Below are 20294 nucleotides of genomic sequence, written 5' to 3'. Positions count from 1 at the left end.
CAATAAGATGGAAGTTCTATCATAAGGTTATCCATGCCATATTAAAAACACATACAAAGTGAAATAATTAGACAGACTAGCCAAACCAAAGGGGGAAACCGCGTTTAAAGTTCTCTATAATTAGACAGACTAGCCAAACCAAAGGGGGAAACCGCGTTTAAAGTTCTCTATGAACGGCGGGAGAGTATCAGTATAGTGAGTGCATAATATGATAATAAGTCAAAGATCATTACAAATCCAAATGGTGTTAAGACCATAAATGAAGTTAAGAATAAAAATGCAGGGCCTTGGTCAAGAAACCAGTTGAAATCCAACCCTTGAATTGTTGAATATATGAAGTATAGCCTGCGTGTCACAAACCAATTAAAAGGCACTGACTTCATGAATAATTTAGAATTTGATATTGCTCAGTATCAAGAGACAACAAATTAGACATCAAAGTCGTATAGTCATTTTTTCCGGACTTCAAATAAGCCTGCATGTAAATCCACTAACACAATTTTCAATATCACCTCCAAAATCACTTGAGCAGTGATCTTGAGAGTACTCAAGCTTTACAATAGGAAATCAGCCACTTCCAACAAACAATGGTAGTTACATTAATGACAATCATTGGAAGTCACAACTTTCAAAATACACAAGAAAACATGCTTCATAAACTCTTGAAACTTCCACTCTGTATACATACCACATAATCTAAGAAGCCTCTGGATATCAAAGAGTCAAGTACGCAGATATGGACCCTATTTTGACGAGATAGTGGGGTGACAACTGGAAGTGAATAACTGGAGCCACAAGTTTCTCAGGTTCCCTAAAGTGAGGAGCGGATGATGCCTCACGAGGTTATCTCCCTCACCAGCCTCTCCAAAGTAGGGTATGTGAAGTACAATATCAAGAAAGATGGGATTGCAAAAAGAACTGTGAGTAGCAAGTAGAGTGCCAAAATTATAGCACTACCAGGTATTGCAAAAAAGACAATCAAAAGAAACATGATGACTAATGGGAACTTGGATGTAATGTGAATGAAGCAATCCAATGACTTGTGAAGGGAGAAATGATTCCGCTCCACACGGCCACCACCACTATCACCATCATACCTTGACAGCGAAGGACAACTAGCATGGGTCCTCCTCAGGTTACTATTTCCAGCTTGATTTCCAATAGCTAAATTGGCTCTTGGGGAACAAGTTTGTTGATTTTCTCCACTGAAGCCCGAACCAAACTTTACCCTATCACCATTATAGCTCTCAACCATCCAGAGAAGAAAGAAATTCTTGCGAGGAAACTTCAGATTACCCTTATAAACAAGCCGTAAGGACAACAAGTGGCACCAGGGGCAAGAAATGAAAAATGGGATCTTAAATTTTTGAGAGGAGAATTTCAAGAGAGCCCATTGAAGCCCCAAGACACAATTTCTGCACAGGGTATGACCGCACCATAAGACATGGGGCACATTCTCGACAATGTTGAAAGATTCCAAGCATATAGGACATTCTAACCCTTCCTCTCGGCTTGAATTTGAGCAAACTTCATCGTCTGAGGAGTCCAAACAAACTCGACTTGGCTCTGATGAGCTTCTTCTAAGTCCAATGCTTGTGATCGCATTAGAAGCAAAACCCCACATCATAACAAATAAAAAAGGGTGATACAAAACAAGGGGTTAACCTGTAAAACCATAAAACACAAAACACCATTCAGCCACAAAATTGAATCTTCAAAAATTCTTCTACTGTACACTGTGAACAACAAGCTAGTTTATGGAACAAATTCTAGAATAAAATAACACATAGAAAAAGTAAATTTAGTTTGAATATCCCTTATCTTGTGAATAAGTAATTCATTCAACAAATACAGAATCAAATACATCAAGCAGACAACCCAATTACACCAGATACACCCCAATTATTACAGATAGGAGAGTCCTAAACTCCATTCCAGCTAGACACCTTGTAATTTGAATATGCCTAGAAAAAGCAGCATAAATTACAACAATCTGGAACATGAAATATTCTACAATTCTCTAATTTTATTATATTGAAACTTACCTTCTTCACCATGCAACCGAACTTTACCACAAGTACCCACCAAACCCAATTGAATAACAAACATTTACGTCAACAATAAAGAGCTATGAATTGAACTACCCAGCAAAGAATTGAGTGACATATGATTTGGGGTGCAAGTAATTTGCACGATGACAATGGAAATTAAGAATTCTTATAAGGGGCAATTCACCATTTAAATTTGGGATATATATATATGCGTTAATACGTATATTCAAACATCGAACTGATTATAAATTTTTTATTAAAAAAAAGGAGCGGAATTCGAGGTGAGAGCTTTACCTTAATCACTTTAAATCGAAAATTGTCTTCTAAAAAAAACAAAAATCGAAAATTGAAATTGCAGGGGGATTTGGGAACAAGAGGAGAGAGCCAAGATGGTGATCAGCTCGCTCGCTTCCTCTGTCTGTCTCTCCGATCGCCGTAGCGTGATATGTATTATATATACAACTGTCAGGAATGACAAAGAAAGTGAAAACGGCGCCGTTGGAATTCGGGGCTGTTAAAAAATGCCGGGTGCCAGGTGGCGAAGTCCGTGTCACAAGGATTCTAGTTGGGTCTTGTTGGAAGAGAAAAAGAAGAGTCCCGAATTGGGGATAAGACATATAAATATTTTGCATTTTCTTGTGTTTTTTTAGTAATTTTTGTGTTGTGAGGAATGAGGACGTGCCGAATTTTCTTTTTGTTTGGGGATCTGAATTCTGAATGTAGTAGTGTAGTACCACTCCAATATTTTGAAAAGAAATATTATTGGATAATGACTACTTGAATATACAATATATTAATATCCTCTTACAAATCACATTATTAAAAATTTGAAAATTATTTGTGGGATACAATAACATAAATATCAATTTTATATCGGTTTTGTCAACTATGAGTAGATGTTTTGGTGTAATAGTTGTTTAGACCGTTACGAAAGGTTATCAGAATTTCAGCTGAAATACAGAACAAATAAAAACAGTTATTGGTCTTAAGAATGAAGAACACCAAGCTATCCCCGAGAACATTCACATGCTGCGCTCAGCTTCTTCTCCTTGTCTTTGCATCAGGTAAATTGATCAACCCACTTCATGGTCAACAATGTAGACGAACATAGAAGAAAAGGATATTTAGGGGGAAATTGATACCTCACTTCTAATAAATCCGGGTTACATTTGATGTTGCAAAATGTTTTACAACCCAATCTCTGTCCCTTTTATCCAACCTCATTTTTGTTGCACCTAATAAGATTTCGGACTGACACACGGTTCCTGAGCTATGTCTCAGCGTTCTCTCTCCCTGTGAGAGCTTACTGTCCTGTGGTTATCCACCCCTGAGCTAGTCTCAGTCTTCCTGATCTCTCTCACCCTCTCACCTCAGAAATCTCAAAGTCCTAATGGAAGAAGATAGAAGTGCCCAGCAACTAGTAATCCAGCTGAACGAATCTCTGGATCTTGATGATATAACTTGTGGGTTTCGACTGGTTGGTACCCTCTTTGCATCTCGGATGCCAAACAAAGGAGTGGCAAAAGGGCTGATACGGAACGCCCTCTCCTCATGCGGTCAGTTCCGCCTAGCCACCAGGGACGACAAAGACGATCCCGTCTTCACTGTCACTGCGGAAGACGAAACAACCACCCAAAAACTGCTCAACGGGTCTCCCTGGAAGGTGATGGGGTTCAACTTCCATGTGCAACCATGGCCCTCCACTCTGGCACTGGAGGAAATCCCCACCCACCTCATTAGCTTCTGGGTACAAATGCGGGGAATCCCCCCGAATAAACAATCCGTGGGTAATATCAGGTTGATAGCAAACCATGTCGGGAAAGTCCTAAGTGTTGAGGACCCTCTCCTGAGTGAAGATGGAGCTTGCAGTTTTGTCCGTGCACAGATCCTCATGGACAGCAGACTACCCTTACCTCCGGGCTTCAGTTTACCAAGGAGTGAAATTGGTTGTGCTTCTTGGGTGGAGTTTAATTACGAGAATCTAGCAAAGTTTTGCTTTAGATGTGGGAGGCTGGGCCATAGCTCAGGCTGCTCATTCGAACCAACCCCTCTCCCCCAAGGAGTTGCTTATGGTGAGTGGCTCTCAGTTCCAGCAGTTCGCCGCCGGCCACGACGGGGGTATGGGTCTGCACAACAACCCAAAAGGCGTGAACCACCAAACCGGCGTCGCCCAGGCGACATAATGGAGCCACTCAGCATCGCCGGGCCGAGCACAACGGCTCCTTTGGGTCACATGCAGTCAAACAACGTTGGTGTGACAGACTGCACTGTGGAGCAGAGCCGCAGCAGTCTGTGCAGCGCAAATTTGGAAGGTAGTGGCGTGCACTGCCAAGTATTATCATCCCAAGGGGTTACAAACCTCTCTGCTACACATTTCAAATTTCAATCTTTTTCAAAAAGTCATCAAGCTGGACCTAGCTATACCCTTCCTGTCGCCACCTCCTCTCATCAAATCCCTAGGTCCCATGAAGTGATCGAGTGGGACAACTCCTCAATCCATTTTGCTAAGTCAACGGCTGACAACTCCTCGGGGCACGTGACACAAACCTTAACCCCCACAAACTCCTTCCAAGTGACGGCCAACTCTACCCCCTGGACGGCCAACTCTACCCACGTACCTAAACAAAAACCTTCGGTAGCCTCAAACCCCCCTGAGAAAACCAACCCTCCTCCTTTCTTTACCTTGAACTACTCTGATAATCTGCCTCCACCCTTTGACTACATCCCATTAAGTTCCATTTTTCCTACTCCCTTCCCCTCCCCCTTAATCGTCACCCCCTCTGTGTTAGAGGACTTTGCAGCGGTCTCTCCCCTGTTTAATGGCCCTCTGCTGTTGGAGTCACCTGCCACAGAGCCCAATCACACCTCCTCTACCCTTACACTCACAAAAATTTCGAGTCCAAGCTCCTCTCCCACTGGGGTGGAGATCCCTTTTCCAACTAGTAGTGCTGTCAACAGAAAACGCCAGACCCCTCTACAAGATGCCTCCACACCTTTTGCCTCCAACACAAAAAAAGCCAAAAATGAACCCCCCCCCTCTTTTCCCGCCACTACCCCACAACCCCCTCCCCCTCCTCGCAGTTTTTGTTTTTCTCGAAACCAGGCAAAGACCGACTTCACCCCCCTCACCGACTCCAAACCCCCAACACAAAAGAATCTTGGTCTTCCCCCCCAACCCCGTGGACGTGGTCGAGGTCGAGGCCGAGGCCGAGGCCGAAGCAGTGGTGGTAGGAAGAATTCTGGAGTTTTTTGGACTCCCTCTCAGGGTGAAGCTGACGAGTTGGTGGAGGTCCCAATAAAGCTGGACAACACCCTCGCAAAGAAGCAAGTGAATGTGTCCTCACCTCATGACAACCGAAACACATTCAACACCGATGATGGAAAGGGCTGTGGTGGCTGGCCAAAATCAGCCACGGGGTCGTCATGATCGCCATCGCTTGGAACTGCCGAGGGTTGGGGCAAGACTCGACAGTTCAAGCTCTCCGGAATCTCATCCGGAAATATCACCCCTCTATTCTCTTTCTGTCTGAAACTTGGACAAAAGGGAGTAGATTGGAAAAGCTTCGTAGGAGTTGTAAGTTTGATAAAAGTTGGTATGTTGACACGAGCGGTAGAGGTGGTGGCTTAGCCCTCTGGTGGAAGTCTTCTCTCACTGTGGAAATTCTTTCATCAGAGAAACACTTGATTGACTCTATTATTATCCCCCTCGGCGGGGAAGCAGCCCGAGTATCGTGGATATATGGACCTTGTCGTGACGCTGAAAAACTTCAGTTCTGGGACTCCTTGAACTTGATGGGATCCTCCTTTAATGGGCCATGGTGCTGCATTGGAGATATGAATGAAACCATTAGTCCCCAGGAAAAAGTTGGGGGGCGACAGTGGGATTTCGGTAAGAGGAGGTTCCTACGTGACTTCATCTCCAATAATGAGCTTATAGATATTGGTTTTAAGGGCCCGAAATTCACCTGGAAGCGCTTTTGGCCCGAGTGGGGATTGATTTGCTGCCGCCTCGACAGGGTACTGGTCAATATGGCGTGGGTTGAGGCTTGGCCTGAATCCTCTGTTTTGCATGGCCCAATTATTGGGTCCGATCACGCCCCCCTAATCTTTCATACCGAGCCCCAGGTGAAGAAAGGACCTCGTCCTTTTCGCTTTGAATCCTTCTGGTTGAAGGACGAGGAGTGCTGTCGTGTAATAGAGAAGGGATGGGCAAAAAATTTTTCGGGGTCCATAGCTTGGCAGTGGGTTCAAAAGCTGAAGTCTTGCAAAAAAGAGCTTGTTCCTTGGAGTAAACTGAAGTTTGGGAACTCAAAATTGTTGATTGATTGCCACCTGTCTGAACTACAGGAAATTCAAGATAATCCTTTGATGAACGATCGTTGCTCCTTCCTCCAAAAGGAAATCTCAACGTTATGGGGCAGGGAAGAGGCTTTTTGGAAACAACGTTCCCGTGTTACCTGGCTCCAAGAGGGTGACTCAAACTCCAAGTTCTTTCACCTCACTACGCTCCAACATAGACAAAGGAACAAAGTTTTGAAGATTAAGGCTGCTTCGGGTTGCTGGCTTGATCGAGAAAACTCTATAAGGAACGAGTTTGAAGGGCACTTTAAATCAATTTTTACATCCAGCGGTTCTAGAGATATGGACCCTGCTCTTCATTGTATTCAACCAGTGGTCAATGCTCAGATGAATGCCGATCTCCTAAAGCCCCTCAATCCAGATGAAATTCATGATGCAGTAACCCAAATGGGTCCTTTCAAGTCCGCTGGTCCAGATGGGTTCCAAGGCGTGTTCTACCAACAATCTTGGCCTATCATCAAGGAAATTGTTACGGGGGCAACGATCGATTTCTTCAATGGGGGCCCTATTATTTCTCAGTTAAACCAAACAAACATTGTCCTCATTCCAAAGGTCCCTAACCCCGAAAGTGTGTCTCAATTTCGGCCCATAAGTCTATGCAACTTTTCTTACAAAATCTTGGCCAAAGTTTTAGCCAATAGACTCAAATGCCTTTTACCAGAAATCATATCCCCTCACCAATGTGCTTTTGTGCTTGGGAGGCAAATCCAAGACAACATTTTGATTGCTCATGAGGTGTTTCACCACCTGAAACTCAAGAAGTGTGGGGGGAATTTTGAACTAGGCCTCAAACTTGACATGAATAAGGCGTACGACCGGGTGGAATGGGATTTCCTTGAGCTTGTAATGCTCCGCATGGGGTTTGATTGCAGATGGGTAAATTTGATCATGGAATGCGTAAGGACTGTTTCTTTCTCAGTCATTTTCAATGGGAAAGTTGGCTCCTCCTTCGACCCGAGCAGAGGCCTCCGTCAAGGGGACCCTTTATCTCCTTATTTATTCCTCTTGGTCTCGGAAGTCCTATCTTGCTATATCTCCAATGAAATTGCTGCAAATCGTCTTCTTGGGATTAATCTCAGCCGATTTGGTCCAACTCTATCCCACCTCTTCTTTGCGGATGACTCCCTCTTCTTCCTAAAGGCTTCGGTCCCAAATTGTGTGAGATTAAAAGAAATTCTTGATCTTTATTGCAAAGCCTCGGGGCAACAAGTCAATTTTCAGAAGTCCAACTTATTCTTTTCCCCAAACACACCTTCGTTTTTAAGGAATGTCCTATGCTCTCTTCTGAACGTGGGGCATACAGAGAACCCAGGCCTATACCTTGGGCTTCCAACAATTTGGGGTCGCTCCAAAAAACTTGCCCTGGCTTTTGTCAGAGAAAAGATCCTGGCCCGTATCCATGGGTGGAAACAAAAGGTGCTATCCCAAGCAGGCAGAGAAGTTTTGATCAAATCAATAGCCTATGCAATCCCCAATTACCCTATGCATTGTTTCTTATTCCCCAAAGGGTTGTGCGATGAGATTGACTCCTGTATCTCCAATTTCTGGTGGGGGCAACAGGAAGATGAATTCAAGATTCATTGGAAATCTTGGGACTTTTTGTGCCTGGCTAAAGACCATGGGGGGCTTGGGTTTCGTAATTTGCTGGACTTCAACAAGGCTCTGCTTGCCAAACAGTCATGGAGGCTCATCCAACAGCCCAATGCGTTGTGGGCCCAGGTGTTAAAGGGACTTTATTTCCCTCATGGTGACTTTATTAAAGCAACGAAAGGAGCTAGAGCCTCCTGGGCCTGGACCAGTATGTTGGTGGGTAGAGATTTATTGCTTGAAGGTGCTCTGTGGCAAGTGGGAAATGGATCACAAATAAACATTTGGGAAGATCGTTGGTTCCCAGGGGGTCCTTTATCGTGCTCAGTTTCTATCCCTCCTCATGCTCCAACTAATGTTTCTTCCCTTATTGATTGGTCAACAAGATCCTGGGATCTTCGGCCTTTACAGGGAGTGGTGAATGAGATCTCCCTTGGTGCCATTCAGTCTATCCTGCTTGGGGATGAAGATGCTGATGATAGACTCATTTGGGAGGCTACCCCTTCAGGGGTCTACTCGGTTCGCTCGGGGTATAAGTTTTCTCGGTTGAACTCTTTCCGCTACCTCCCTGTTAGACCGGGCCCCTCTGCTCGAGTTGACAATTCTATTTGGAAACTTCTATGGAAGATTAAGACCCTCCCCAAGATCAGAATTTTCCTCTGGAAATGCCTCCACAATGCTCTACCCACGTTCTACTCTCTTTTCAAGAGAAGGCTTATGAATTCCCAATTATGCCCGATTTGTGAAACATACCCAGAAACTGTAGAACATGTCTTATTCCTTTGCCCCTGGTCAAGAGGGGTCTGGTTTGTGAGTAAGCTGGCTCTCAAGTATGACCTTATGACTTTCTCTTCTATGGCAAATTGGCTCTCTACTTTTTCTAACAATGCAGATTTTCCCCATGACGATCGCGACTCGGGCCTCTCGCTGGCTTCCTTTCTGTGCTGGGGTATCTGGAAAGCTAGATGTTCCTATGTGTTTGAGGGATCCCCTCTATCTCCAGTTGTGGTCGCTAATTCAGCGGAGGGGGCAGCAATGGAATTCCAGGAAGCTTCTTCCAAAAGGACCCCTCCTCTTAATTTGGATGCCCAAGAGCAAAATAGCAGCACCTCTGTTTCATGGACTCCACCAACTCCGGGAATTATTAAGATAAACCTTGATGGCTCATGGGATCCTATCTCATCCTGGGGAGGAAGTGCAGTAATAGCTCGGGATCATCTGGGCAACATTATTGATGGGTCCTCGCGTTCTTTCATGGCCAACTCTGCTCTCGAAGTCGAAGCTTCGGCGGCCCTCGAAGCAGCCCAGTTGGCGGTGAACAATGGATTCACCCAAGTCTTATTTGAATCTGACAACAAAGAGCTCATCCAAAGTATCAATGGCAAAATCCCGAGAGGAAGATGGAGGATTTATCCGCTTCTCACAGCCATCAAAAACTGCTTGTCTAGCTTCCCTTGTTCCTGGTCTTGGGCCCCTAGGAGTTCCAACTCTGCGGCAGACCATATTGCCGCTCTTGCTAGAAGGAGGATGTGCCCGGACAACTGGGTCATTCGACCCCCATCCTCCCTGGTCGGTGTTCTCTCCAGAGATGGCCTCCCCTGCCCTCCTTGTTTTAACTGAACCTTGGGTGGTCTCCCAACTGAAGGCGCGGGACCGGAGGGGGGTCTCTGTGTCATCTTCGTGTTTTCTTGTTGGGTGACTCAATCCCTCTTTTGTTCGTTGACTCCTAGGCCTGTAGCGTTACTTGTTTGTTTCTTTGTTGCTGTCTCTGTAGCTTTGCTTATTTGGTTCTTTGTTGTTTGTCTCTGGCTGCCTTTGTGGCTCTCTTTGAATGAAAATTCTATTGACCAAAAAAAAAAAAAGACCGTTACGAAAGGTTGTTTGGACCAAAGCCTAATGACCCTAACCTAATTTTTCTTAATTTATCTGCTAACCAAGAGAGAGAGTAATAGAATTACTTCCTAAAATTGTTTGTTTTGTGTTGAATGAGCACATGATTCATTATTTTAGTTAAAGAATATTCCAACGTGACTTATAAATTGTATTCAATCTTTATATTATATAATTGATTAGTATTTTCGCTATATTAGCTACATGTATATCCCTACCTCTTCTCCAACCTAACCCATCTCTCCATTAGTTTGAAAGTCCATAATATATAGTACCCATTCCACTCTACTTTAAAATCCTAATTATGTCCCACAGTCATTATCCATGAATGGTGAATGTGAGTGGGTAATGCATTTAAAGAATAATAATAAATAATAAAAAAGGGTAAAGTTGATCACCATGTAGGGCTCATGCTTGAAGATCTAGAATTTGTTTTTCAAGAAAATTAGATGGAAATTCATATTTAAAAAAATCAAATAACGAACTATGAAGAGAAGATGTGAATCATTTGAATCTCACATCCTCCTCCTATACACATCATAAATTATGTTGAGAGACAGCTTAATGACATTGGACTATAGTCTTTTTGACTTTATTTTATCCACAAGAAACCCCAAGTTAATTATATGAAATCAATGAATATGTAAGAGCTTTCAAGAAATGAAATATGTCCATAGTACAAAAGTAGAATATATCCAAACAAAATCCAAACTCGCAATTTGAAATTAATTTAGCTAAGAAGAGATACATGATTACATTATTGATTTGACACATCAGAAGCGGCAGACAGATAGATTACAATCCACAATCAGAATTACAATCCACACCATGACACAAACTAGACGCAGTACACACACAATTAAATAATTTAAATTAAACACGTACGAAGCAATTAAGCAGTTAATCCCACGCATTAATTATGATAATGCATGTATTAACTACAATCAACCCTTCATGAAACCCTGAGCCATCTTAAAGTAATCTCCAACGCCACCACCTTCATCATCGTCCTCTTTCTTTTTTGCACCTTCAGCTGACTCATGTTTTTTCTTCTCACGATCCTCCTTTCCTGCAGAATGAGCCGCGGCGGCGCCGGATCCAGATTCGCCGCCGTATTTCTGGAGAAGCCCCTCGGCCTTGTCGATGTAGCCGGCGTAGCCTTTTTCCTCGAGGTTCCCGTAATGGCTGGCCGCATCTAGAAGGTTGTTGGCGGCGTCACAAACCTTGGCCTTGTCAAAATCACCCTTCGCCGCCCCCGCGATCACCTTCACGCTCTCCATCAGCTCACTCGTCGACGGCGCTAATTTCTTTTTCTCCGCCTCGGTCTTGCTGCTCGCTTTTCTCCCGCGATCATCCTCATCATAACTCTCCGAGGAGCTGCCACCCTTTTTCTCGCGAGATTCCGGGTCGTACCCGCTTTTGGCCTTTCTCTCGCGATATTGATCCTGATCGTCCTCCTCATAAGCATCGGAATAGCTGGGGGCCTTCTTCTCGCGAGATTCCGGGTGGTACCCGCTTTTGGCCTTTCTCTCGCGATATTGATCCTGATCGTCCTCCTCATAAGCATCGGAATAGCTGGGGGCCTTCTTCTCGCGAGATTCCGGGTGGTACCCGCTTTTGGCCTTTCTCTCGCGATATTGATCCTGATCATCCTCCTCATAAGCATCGGAATAGCTGGGGGCTTTTCTCTCGCGATTTTGATATCGATCGCGACCATCCTCATCATAAGCATCTGAAGCCATGACCCTGCTCGCGGGTTTTTTTTTTTTCTGGGTTCTGGATTTTCTCTCGGGTCCGATGGTTGAAGATGATGAGAAAATGGATTTGTTGTGAAATATGTAAGAGGTGAGTTTGCCTTATTTTTCGATGTTGTGAGCGTGTATATTCCTTTCATTTCTTCATTTCTTTTTTTTTTTGGCCACTGATGTTGCTTTCATTTCTTCAGTGGTCATAAAGAGTGTAATCAAGCTAAATGCTCTGCTGGCCACACATTTTTATGTGGCTCTTGCTGTTCACCGACACACCCATGTTTAACCGCACCACCGTCATCCAGAATCAGATTCTGTCTCGGTATTTAATTGAGTTTATTAATTATTGAGTTTATTAATTATAAGGTACTAATAAATAAAAATATTAATAAAAAATATTCAATTTATTTCTATTAACTTGCGGACATTTTTTACTAACCCAAAACATGCGGATACCTTCCAAAATATCAAAATCAACGCATCACAACTAAACCAACTATACAAACAATTCAAAACTGATCTCCTTCTTTTCTTGGCCAAATCGATCTCTTTCTTCAATTTTGCCAAATCGACAATTGTTCATCTTCACTCTCAAGCATCATTCTGCAACTGCTATAGAAACAGCGAAAAAAAGAGGTTCAATTCTACAGTTCTATCTATAGTAACTGCAACTGCAAGTCTGCAACTTCAATAAACTACAATTTCACTTGCAGTTAGTAATTGCAAGTGCAAGTTTGTAACTCTAATAAATTGCAGTTTCAGTTCACTTGCAGTTCTAAAAATTACAGTTTCACATTTTTACTTGCAGTTTCAGAAACTGAGTTCAAAAAAAAAAAAAAATCAAGATCCTGCTACTGATAATAAATCAAAGTAAGAGTATACCTTGGGCTGTGGTCATGCCCAATCCTCCATCCAACCGCAGATCCCTTGCCCATAAGCTCTCGGAGGTGGAGAGCCAAGGTAACTAGGTTCGGGCTCTCAAAGCTGCCCACGCGGCCAAGCCATAAATTAACGTTGCCATTGAAACGCGCTGAAGCTCCAGAAGGAGAAGATCGAATGAACCTCACCATTTGCTAGATCTACTTGGAGCTAGACATCAGAGGCTGGGGAAGGGAAAGGGAAGAGAGAAGAAGGGGATGAGACCCACACCACTAGCTACTCTCGTCGGACGACGAGAATTCGATCTTCAGAGACATCGCGGGAAGAGAGAGAGCAGAGGAAAGAGAAGAGAGAGACTCGATGAGAAAGAAAGAGGAAAGAGAAATACCAAAAAATAAGAAAAAAATGGTAATTGCAGCCCACTCAGGTGGAGTCAACGGAATAACATGTAGTCAAACTAACCTGATTGTTAATAAAACTAACTTGATTGTTATATATTAATAATTATGGTATTAGAAATAAAAACTCATAGCAAAGATGTAGTATAGAATAATTATTTCTATTTAATTAGTAATTACATAGTGATTTAGCAACCATGATTTAAGGTAGGGGATGATCACATTCAATGATGGATGTCGGTAGAATGACCACATAGTGACACTAGCTAGGTAGGTCTCTCTAGCCTTCTTCACACTACCCTTATAAATTAAAAATTGGGACTACCAAGTGGCAAAAGTGGGACCTGAGGTCCTTCTGGATCTGAACCTTGTTCAATATTGTTCATGCTCATCATCAATCCCAGTTCATATAATCATAGAGCAGATGCATGGTTCACTCCAGAGGAGTGACACTGAGAACACAAGGTGGTGTTGGCTTGGCACGGCTAATGCACCTCGTGTTCTCAGGTCACCCCTTTGGAATACCCTGTTTCGTGTTCACTTGCATACACCATCTTATTAATTCTTAGCTCAAGTTTATTAACTATTAATTAGCTTATATATATATGTATGTTTTGCATGAGAAAGTGCAGGTCTGCTTAATCTGATCATTATTGCTAACGCTCATGGTCCTACAAGGGTACAAGACGCTGGCCGGTGTCGATGTTGACAGGTTGCCATGAAATTGAAGCAGATTTCTTCATCATGTGACACCATAATGTTGCTGTTATCTTACATTGCCTGTTCTTCATTATAGATTTTTTTTTTTTTTTTTCTGAAATTCATCTTCTATTATATAATTTTTTATTTATTGCATTATAGTCTTATGGATAATGTTGGAAGCTCCTAAACATATGGCTTGGCAGGACTAGGAAAGTATTTCAACAATGTTCAATAATTAGGGGACATTTAAGTTTTTTTTTTTTTAAGAAAAAAGACGAAAATTATATACTTTTGTATGGGTATGAAAATTATATACTTTATTACTGGAAGCTCAAATTACATTAACAAAATCATGTATACCTAACATGTTCCAAGAAAATTCTTTAAATTCAGGAAATAATATGTTGCAACTTGCAAGTGATGAGAATATAACATGACTATAAACACTCTAAATTCAGGAAATAATATGTTGCGAGTGAAAAAAATATAACATTATTATAAATATCAACTATTATTCTAAATAAGTTATGACTAATTCTCTGACAAGCTAATTTGCATACGAGATAAGCAATTTTTATTAATTAGAAAATGTTAGAAAATCATGTTATTGTACTACATTTATGATATTATATGATGTAATTTTTTAATTTAAAGAGAGAGAAAGTGAAATAAATCAAGGATAGCTAGAAAGTCATATTATGTGGCACAAATGTAGTATAATAACTCCTTATCATTACCCAAATTAATTTCTTGTCACTAAAGTTGCCTAAGTAGTCTGGGCGTCCAAAATCACTCGCAAAGTCGCAAGTCCCCAAAACTTGTTGTACAAGACCAATTGTCACACGAAAATTACCGGACAAACTATAAATTTCGTACACGGTTGTACACCGGAAGTTAACCGAACACCTGAACTCCAAAACGCGCGAGCGTCAAAATCCCCCAAAAACCCTAACCCCGCCTTGGTCCGTACAGTTCGCCATGGACATGGAGATCGATCCTCCAAAGCCATCGGAGCAGCAAACCAAACCCGAAGACCTCTTCAAAGCCGCCGAGTCCGGCGATTCCTCGGCGTTCAAATCTCTCTCTCAAACACAGCTCGCCAAAGCTTCATCTCTCAGGAACGAGGACAGCCGGTCCCTCCTCCACGTTGCCGTCTCTTCCGGTCACCCCGAGGTCCGTCTTCTCCCACATTCCTCAAATTTTCTTGGCTTCGCTTCAGATCGAAAAATCAAAAAATAATGTTGTAAATTATTCTCAGTTGCCTTCAATTTTGATACTGTCTGCTTCAAAGTTGATGACTTTGTGATTTTTTGCGGAGTCAGGTGGTGAAGGTACTATTAGCTGCTGATGAATCAAAAAGTGTGATAGACAGTGCGGATGAAGATGGATGGGCACCGCTTCATTCTGCGGCCAGCATTGGGAACTCAGAAATAGTGGAGCTTTTGCTAACCAAAGGTAGAGGTGACAGATTTCATAGTTTCTGCTTTTCTTGTCAATTTTGGCACTGTGTGTTTGGCTACAGAAGAAACCCACACAATATTGGGCTAAGCTTTGAATAGGGTTTAATTTATAGCAGAAAGGGCCTGAACATGGCTAATTGCGCATTCTCAGTGTTCTGATTCATTGTACTTAACAGGAGCTGATGTTAATGCAAAGAATGGTGGTGGTCGCTCTGCCCTTCATTATGCTGCCAGCAAGGGATGGTTGGAGATTGCTGAAGCTTTGATCTCACATGGGGCAAACATTAATCTGGAAGACAAGGTTTGTAACTTCACACTATAGTGTTTTATCTGAGGAGCTTTACTTTCATTATACATCCATTTACATGAGCATATTAGGTGCTAATAACATGCTTACATGTTCTAGAGATTTCTCGTAATTGTTAATTATATGGTATGCATTGCGCTCAGGTTGGTTGCACCCCATTGCACCGGGCAGCTAGTACTGGGAAATCACAAGTTTGTGAATTTTTAATTGAGGAAGGGGCAGAGGTTGATGCTGTTGATAAATTGGGTCAGACTCCCCTTATGAGTGCAGTGATTTGCCATAACAAAGAGGTAGGATTGAGTGGATTCCTCATTAGTTGACGTTGACAATTTTCACCATATACATATGAATATGAATACATATAAATGCATGGATGTATGTACATAGGATTTGGTGAGACTCCTCTTATGAACGCAGTGTTATCTGAATACTTTTTAATTTTTGAATTCACTGAATTATGGAGTATGTCAACTTCAAAAGTATCTAGCTGCCAGCTGCATTACGCGTATGTAAACAGTTTGTAAGCCTAGCCAAACTAGGATGCTCCTCACATTGACCTCTTGAGCTATTGTTCTTAAACATTGAGCTTGGTCCTGGCTTTTTAGAGCCTGTTGATGAGTGCTTAACCTGTTCAGTAAAGCTGGATGGCCTGTGAAATATGAAGCATGTCGCATGTGGTGTTTAATCCTTCATCCAAATTCTCTGCATTCCATACATCTTTTTTTTTTTTTTTATTACCAGACAAATAGGCCCATTGTAAAAGCAAAATAAATTTTACTTTTGTTCATTCATCATCTATGTCTTTTGGTTTATAAATGGGAAGATAAAGAAATGTTCAAATTTATTGTTTACTTGTTGAATGAAGAGGATTTCTGAAAAAGATAGAAGGGTTTGAACCATTCGCATAGCTTCCCTCCTTCTCTAATGAGAGACCTTATGTTATGTTTTTATCCTTTCCAATGTGCTAGAAACTAATGTACTTTTATGTTACCAGTTGCCAAGGGAGAACTTTGTAATAACTTCTAGTCTAGTCTAGTCTAGCAGAAAGCAGCAGAATTCAAGGTTTTCTCAAATCTCTGCTCTTTTGTGTTGTTGACAGGTTTCACTCCTTCTAATAAGGCATGGAGCAGACGTGGATGTGGAAGACAAGGAAGGATACACGGTGCTTGGTCGAGCTTCAAATGATTTTAGACCATTATTGATTGATGCTGCTAAGGCCATGCTTGAAGGATGATTGTTTTGGACCAACTTTGTTTAGGGGAAATTCTAAGTACTGACTACTGAGGTGTGCCTTGTTGGAAATCTGCGTTTGTGTGGAGATATTCCAGTTGCAGTATGAAAAAGATAATAGGAACTGCATAAGTGATGTTTAAATTGTCATTGTAATGTTGATGACCAATAGAAACAAAGAGAAAATAGCAGTTTTCCTTTTAACTGTTCAACCAAGACTTTGTTGCTGCCTGTCCTCAATTTTAGCTTTAGTGAAAGTATGCAGAGTTTAGCCTTCACCAATTACTTAAATTTTTTTTTTTTACAATTGTTCAGAGTCTACTATTATACGAGTATATGAACAAATATTTTGCTACCATTAATTTTAGAAAAAGTCATTAGTGATTTTATTTCTCTCATAACTTGAAGGAAATTGATATTAAAGTTAGAATAAAAGTAGAGAAAAATCAAGAAAGTTAATTGAAGTCAGTAACACTAAAGTTTTTAACTTTTTGTTTTTCTTTAATGAGAAAAAAATGGGGAAATTTGGAATACCCATTTTTATAACAACTGCTCAAGGTATAAAATTTCTCAAAAATCAGTTCAAAAAAATTAATTAGAAAAGTAATAAATTGTGGAGAGTGGGATTTGAACCTACGCCCTTTCGGACCAGAACCTTTTTTTTTTTTGGTCGAAAGGACCAGAACCTTAATCTGGCGCCTTAGACCAACTCGGCCATCTCCACAGCAGTGAAGTTGGTTTTTCAGCGTCAACCTATTTTAATAGAGAGCTGCTATTTGAACACCTTTTTTTTCTCTTTGCACACCCTTTCTTAAAAAAAAAAAAAAAACTCAAGGGTTAAGACCATTTGGCCCTCCCCTCACCCACACACCCCATCCATTTTTCTTTTTGCACACCCTTTCTAAACAGAAAAAAAAAAACACACACATACCCCATCCCCATCTCCCCCCCCCCCCCGTACACACCCCCTCACCCACACACCCCATCCCCACCTCTCCTCTCTCCGGCACACACCCCACCCCCGTCGACCACCTCTCCTCTCTCCGGCACACACCCCACCCCCGTCGACCACCCCAGCCCCGGCCCACCCCACTCTCTCTCCTTCCCTCTTACCCCGCCGACCACCGCACCCCCATCCCCTCATCTTTCTCTCTCCCCGAAACCCAACCCCGGCCCTGGCCCGCTCCACTCTCTCTCTTTCCCTCTCCCTCCTCCGGCCACCACCAGTCACCCCACCGGTCGGAAAACACTCCCCAGATGCCGGCCATCACTCCCCAAAACACCCCTTACCGGCCAGCCACCCACACCCACAAAAAAATTGCAGGGGGTTCGGCGAACGAAAGCACCGGGTTCGGTAGGTACTCACCGAACAATCCTATTCTATTCAGCGGGTACCTGTCAAACGAAACCATCGGGTTCGGCACTGGTCCGCCGAACCCGCTGCAATTTTTTTTTTTTTTAATTTTTGGCTGTCTGCTTGGGCGGTGGTGCTGTCTGCTTGGGCAGTGGTGCATGCGGGGAGGAGGGGGAGGAGAGATTGGGAGGTGGCAAGAGGGAAGGGGATGCGGTGGTCGGCAGGGTAAGAGGGAAGGAAAGAGAGTGGGTTGTGCATGCGGGGAGGAGGGGGAGGTGGCAAGAAGGAAGGGGGTGCGGTGGTCGGCGGGGTAAGAGGGAAGGAGAGAAAGTGGGGCGGGCCAAATAGAAAGGGTGGGGGTGGGCTTCAACGGTGGGGTGTGTGCCGGAGAGATGGGGATGGATGGGGTGTGTACCGGGGGGGGGGGGGGGGAAGATGGGGATGGGGTGTGTACGGGGTGGGAGATGGGGATGGGGTGTGTGGGTGAGGGGAGGGCCAAATGGTCTTTTCCCTTGAGTTTTTATTTTTAATTTTAAAAAAAGGTGTACAAAGAGAAGAAAAGAGTGTGCAAATAGCAGCCCTCTTTTAATAAGAACATAAATTTATTAGTTACAGACCTCGTTTACCTGAGAAAGAAGAAGAAGGAAAATAATAAGATCAAAAGTAAAGGGGTAGGTGGGGTTGACGGTCCACAGGAACTGAAGCATTTGGTGGGTCCCACTTTTGTCTTAACTCATGAAATCTCTGTGGATTACAATGAAAGCCTTTAATTACTTTAGCCCTTCCTGCATGCATAGGCACTTCCTGTCTAACCCATCAACCTTCATTTCTATTTAAAAATGTCAGACTCCGGCAGCCTCCTCTTCCTCCACCCCAAAACGCACGTCGTTCTCTTCCCCAGCGCTGGCATGGGCCACTTGACCCCCTTTCTACGACTCGCCGCATTGCTCGCCCAGAACCACTGCCAGCTCACTCTCATCACCGCCCAACCCACCGTCTCACTCGCCGAGTCCGCTCTCATCTCTCGCTTCCTCTCTGCCTTCCCTCAACGTCAAGTCACCCAACTGGAGTTCCACCTCCTTCCCCTGGACCCCACCACAGTCAATTCCACCGACCCATTTTGGCTCCACTTCGAAGCCGCTCGTCGCTCTCTTCACCTCCTCGCTCCTCTGCTTTCTTCTCTCTTCTCATCTCCATCATCGCCACCTCCCTCTGCTATCATCTATGACGTCAGCTTGATCTCCCCTTTCATTCCCATTCTTGAAACCCTCCATCATCATCTCCCTGCTTACGTTCTCTTCCCCTCCTCGGCCAGAATGTTCTCTCTGTTTTCTTATTACCACACGGTCGCTACCCAATTGGGTGATGTTCTTCAAATCCCAGGGATTAATCCACCAGTACCCACATCGTCAATGCCTCCATTGCTTCTTCTACCCAACTCTCTTTTCGCCAATATATTCATGGAGGACGGTCCAAAGCTCGCAAAACTAAATGGGGTTTTGGTCAATACGTTTGAAGGTGTAGAAGCAGAGGCATTGGATGCAATCAATGGTGGGAAAGTAATCAAAGAGTTGCCTCCGGTTTTCGCTGTTGGACCCTTCATGCCATGTGACTTTGAAAAGGTTGATGATGATGATGATCAATTGGGTGTAGTATCACCATTGAAGTGGCTTGATGATCAGCCTGATGGGTCAGTTGTGTATGTGAGCTTTGGAAGCAGGACGGCTCTGTCACGAGCCCAAATCAGAGAGGTGGGTGATGGGTTGGTGAAGAGTGGGTTTAAGTTCTTGTGGGTGGTGAAGGAGAAGCTAGTTGACAGAGAGGAAGCAGAGGGTTTAGATGATGAGGTAATCGGACATAAAATTATGGAGAAGATGAAGGGGAAGGGGTTGGTGGTGAAGAGCTGGGTGGACCAAGGAGAAATCTTGGGTTACAGAGCAGTGGGTGGGTTTGTGAGCCACAGTGGCTGGAACTCAGTGGTTGAGGCTGCTTGGCATGGTGTTAGAGTCCTGGCTTGGCCACAGCACGGTGACCAAAAGATTAATGCCGAGGTGGTTGAGAGGAGTGGGCTTGGGATTTGGGCCAAGAGTTGGGCCTGGGGTGGTGATGATCATCAGGTGGTGGTGAGTGGTGATGAGATTGCTGATAAGATTAGAGAACTGATGCATAGTGAAGCTCTGAGAGTGAAAGCTGCAAGAGTTGGGGAAGAGGCTAAGAAGGCTGCTGGAGTTGGTGGGTGCCGTGAGAAAATGTTCAAGGGACTCATTAAGGAATGGAAGAAGAAGAACAATAGTTTAGTATGAGACTATGAGTAATATTTGAAGCTTTC

The 20294-nt window shown here is 43.3% G+C and overlaps 4 protein-coding genes and 1 non-coding gene across 5 annotated transcripts; 2 read left to right on the top strand and 3 right to left on the bottom strand.

Moving 5' to 3' along the window:
• Window positions 1-194: 194 nt before the first annotated feature.
• On the bottom strand, window positions 195-2675 carry LOC147295209 (RING/U-box superfamily protein). Its single transcript, XM_086233118.1, has 2 exons — window positions 2346-2675; window positions 195-1665 (listed from the first exon to the last, which is right to left on the bottom strand). Exon 2 carries the CDS (start codon window positions 1625-1627, stop codon window positions 836-838), a length of 792 nt encoding a protein of 263 aa, XP_086089244.1. The 5' UTR covers window positions 1628-1665; window positions 2346-2675; the 3' UTR covers window positions 195-835.
• Window positions 2676-10579: 7904 nt separating this feature from the next.
• Window positions 10580-11758, bottom strand: LOC147295208 (nodulin-related protein 1). Its single transcript, XM_086233849.1, has one exon. The coding sequence runs from the start codon at window positions 11627-11629 to the stop codon at window positions 10832-10834; it is 798 nt and encodes a 265-aa protein (XP_086089975.1). The 5' UTR covers window positions 11630-11758; the 3' UTR covers window positions 10580-10831.
• Window positions 11759-14396: 2638 nt separating this feature from the next.
• LOC147295207 (Ankyrin repeat family protein) lies at window positions 14397-16889 on the top strand. The gene is made up of 5 exons (XM_086233234.1): window positions 14397-14787; window positions 14937-15069; window positions 15251-15375; window positions 15525-15671; window positions 16481-16889. Exons 1-5 carry the CDS (start codon window positions 14593-14595, stop codon window positions 16613-16615), a joined length of 735 nt encoding a protein of 244 aa, XP_086089360.1. The 5' UTR covers window positions 14397-14592; the 3' UTR covers window positions 16616-16889.
• Window positions 16890-17223: 334 nt separating this feature from the next.
• TRNAL-AAG (transfer RNA leucine (anticodon AAG)) lies at window positions 17224-17335 on the bottom strand. The gene has a single exon. It is a non-coding gene; the product is annotated as a tRNA-Leu (tRNA).
• A 1234-nt stretch (window positions 17336-18569) lies between these two features.
• On the top strand, window positions 18570-20284 carry LOC147295205 (UDP-glycosyltransferase 708G1-like). Its single transcript, XM_086234082.1, has one exon. It carries the CDS (start codon window positions 18805-18807, stop codon window positions 20266-20268), a length of 1464 nt encoding a protein of 487 aa, XP_086090208.1. The 5' UTR covers window positions 18570-18804; the 3' UTR covers window positions 20269-20284.
• The last annotated feature ends 10 nt before the right edge of the window (window positions 20285-20294 follow it).

This window comes from Dryas octopetala, chromosome 2, assembly GCF_963921425.1.
Source record: "Dryas octopetala chromosome 2, drDryOcto1.1, whole genome shotgun sequence".
Lineage (NCBI taxonomy): Eukaryota > Viridiplantae > Streptophyta > Magnoliopsida > Rosales > Rosaceae > Dryas > Dryas octopetala.
Note: the sequence above shows the minus strand (reverse complement) of the source record. Positions and strands in the feature narration are given on the sequence as shown.

Coding starts and splice junctions, on each gene's coding strand:
- LOC147295209 (XM_086233118.1), bottom strand. CDS start 1,627: ATGATGTGGGGTTTTGCTTCTAATGCGATCACAAGCATTGGACTTAGA.
- LOC147295208 (XM_086233849.1), bottom strand. CDS start 11,629: ATGGCTTCAGATGCTTATGATGAGGATGGTCGCGATCGATATCAAAAT.
- LOC147295207 (XM_086233234.1), top strand. CDS start 14,593: ATGGACATGGAGATCGATCCTCCAAAGCCATCGGAGCAGCAAACCAAA. Junction 14,788..14,936: donor TCTCTTCCGGTCACCCCGAG/GTCCGTCTTCTC, acceptor TTGCGGAGTCAG/GTGGTGAAGGTACTATTAGC. Junction 15,672..16,480: donor TGATTTGCCATAACAAAGAG/GTAGGATTGAGT, acceptor TGTTGTTGACAG/GTTTCACTCCTTCTAATAAG.
- LOC147295205 (XM_086234082.1), top strand. CDS start 18,805: ATGTCAGACTCCGGCAGCCTCCTCTTCCTCCACCCCAAAACGCACGTC.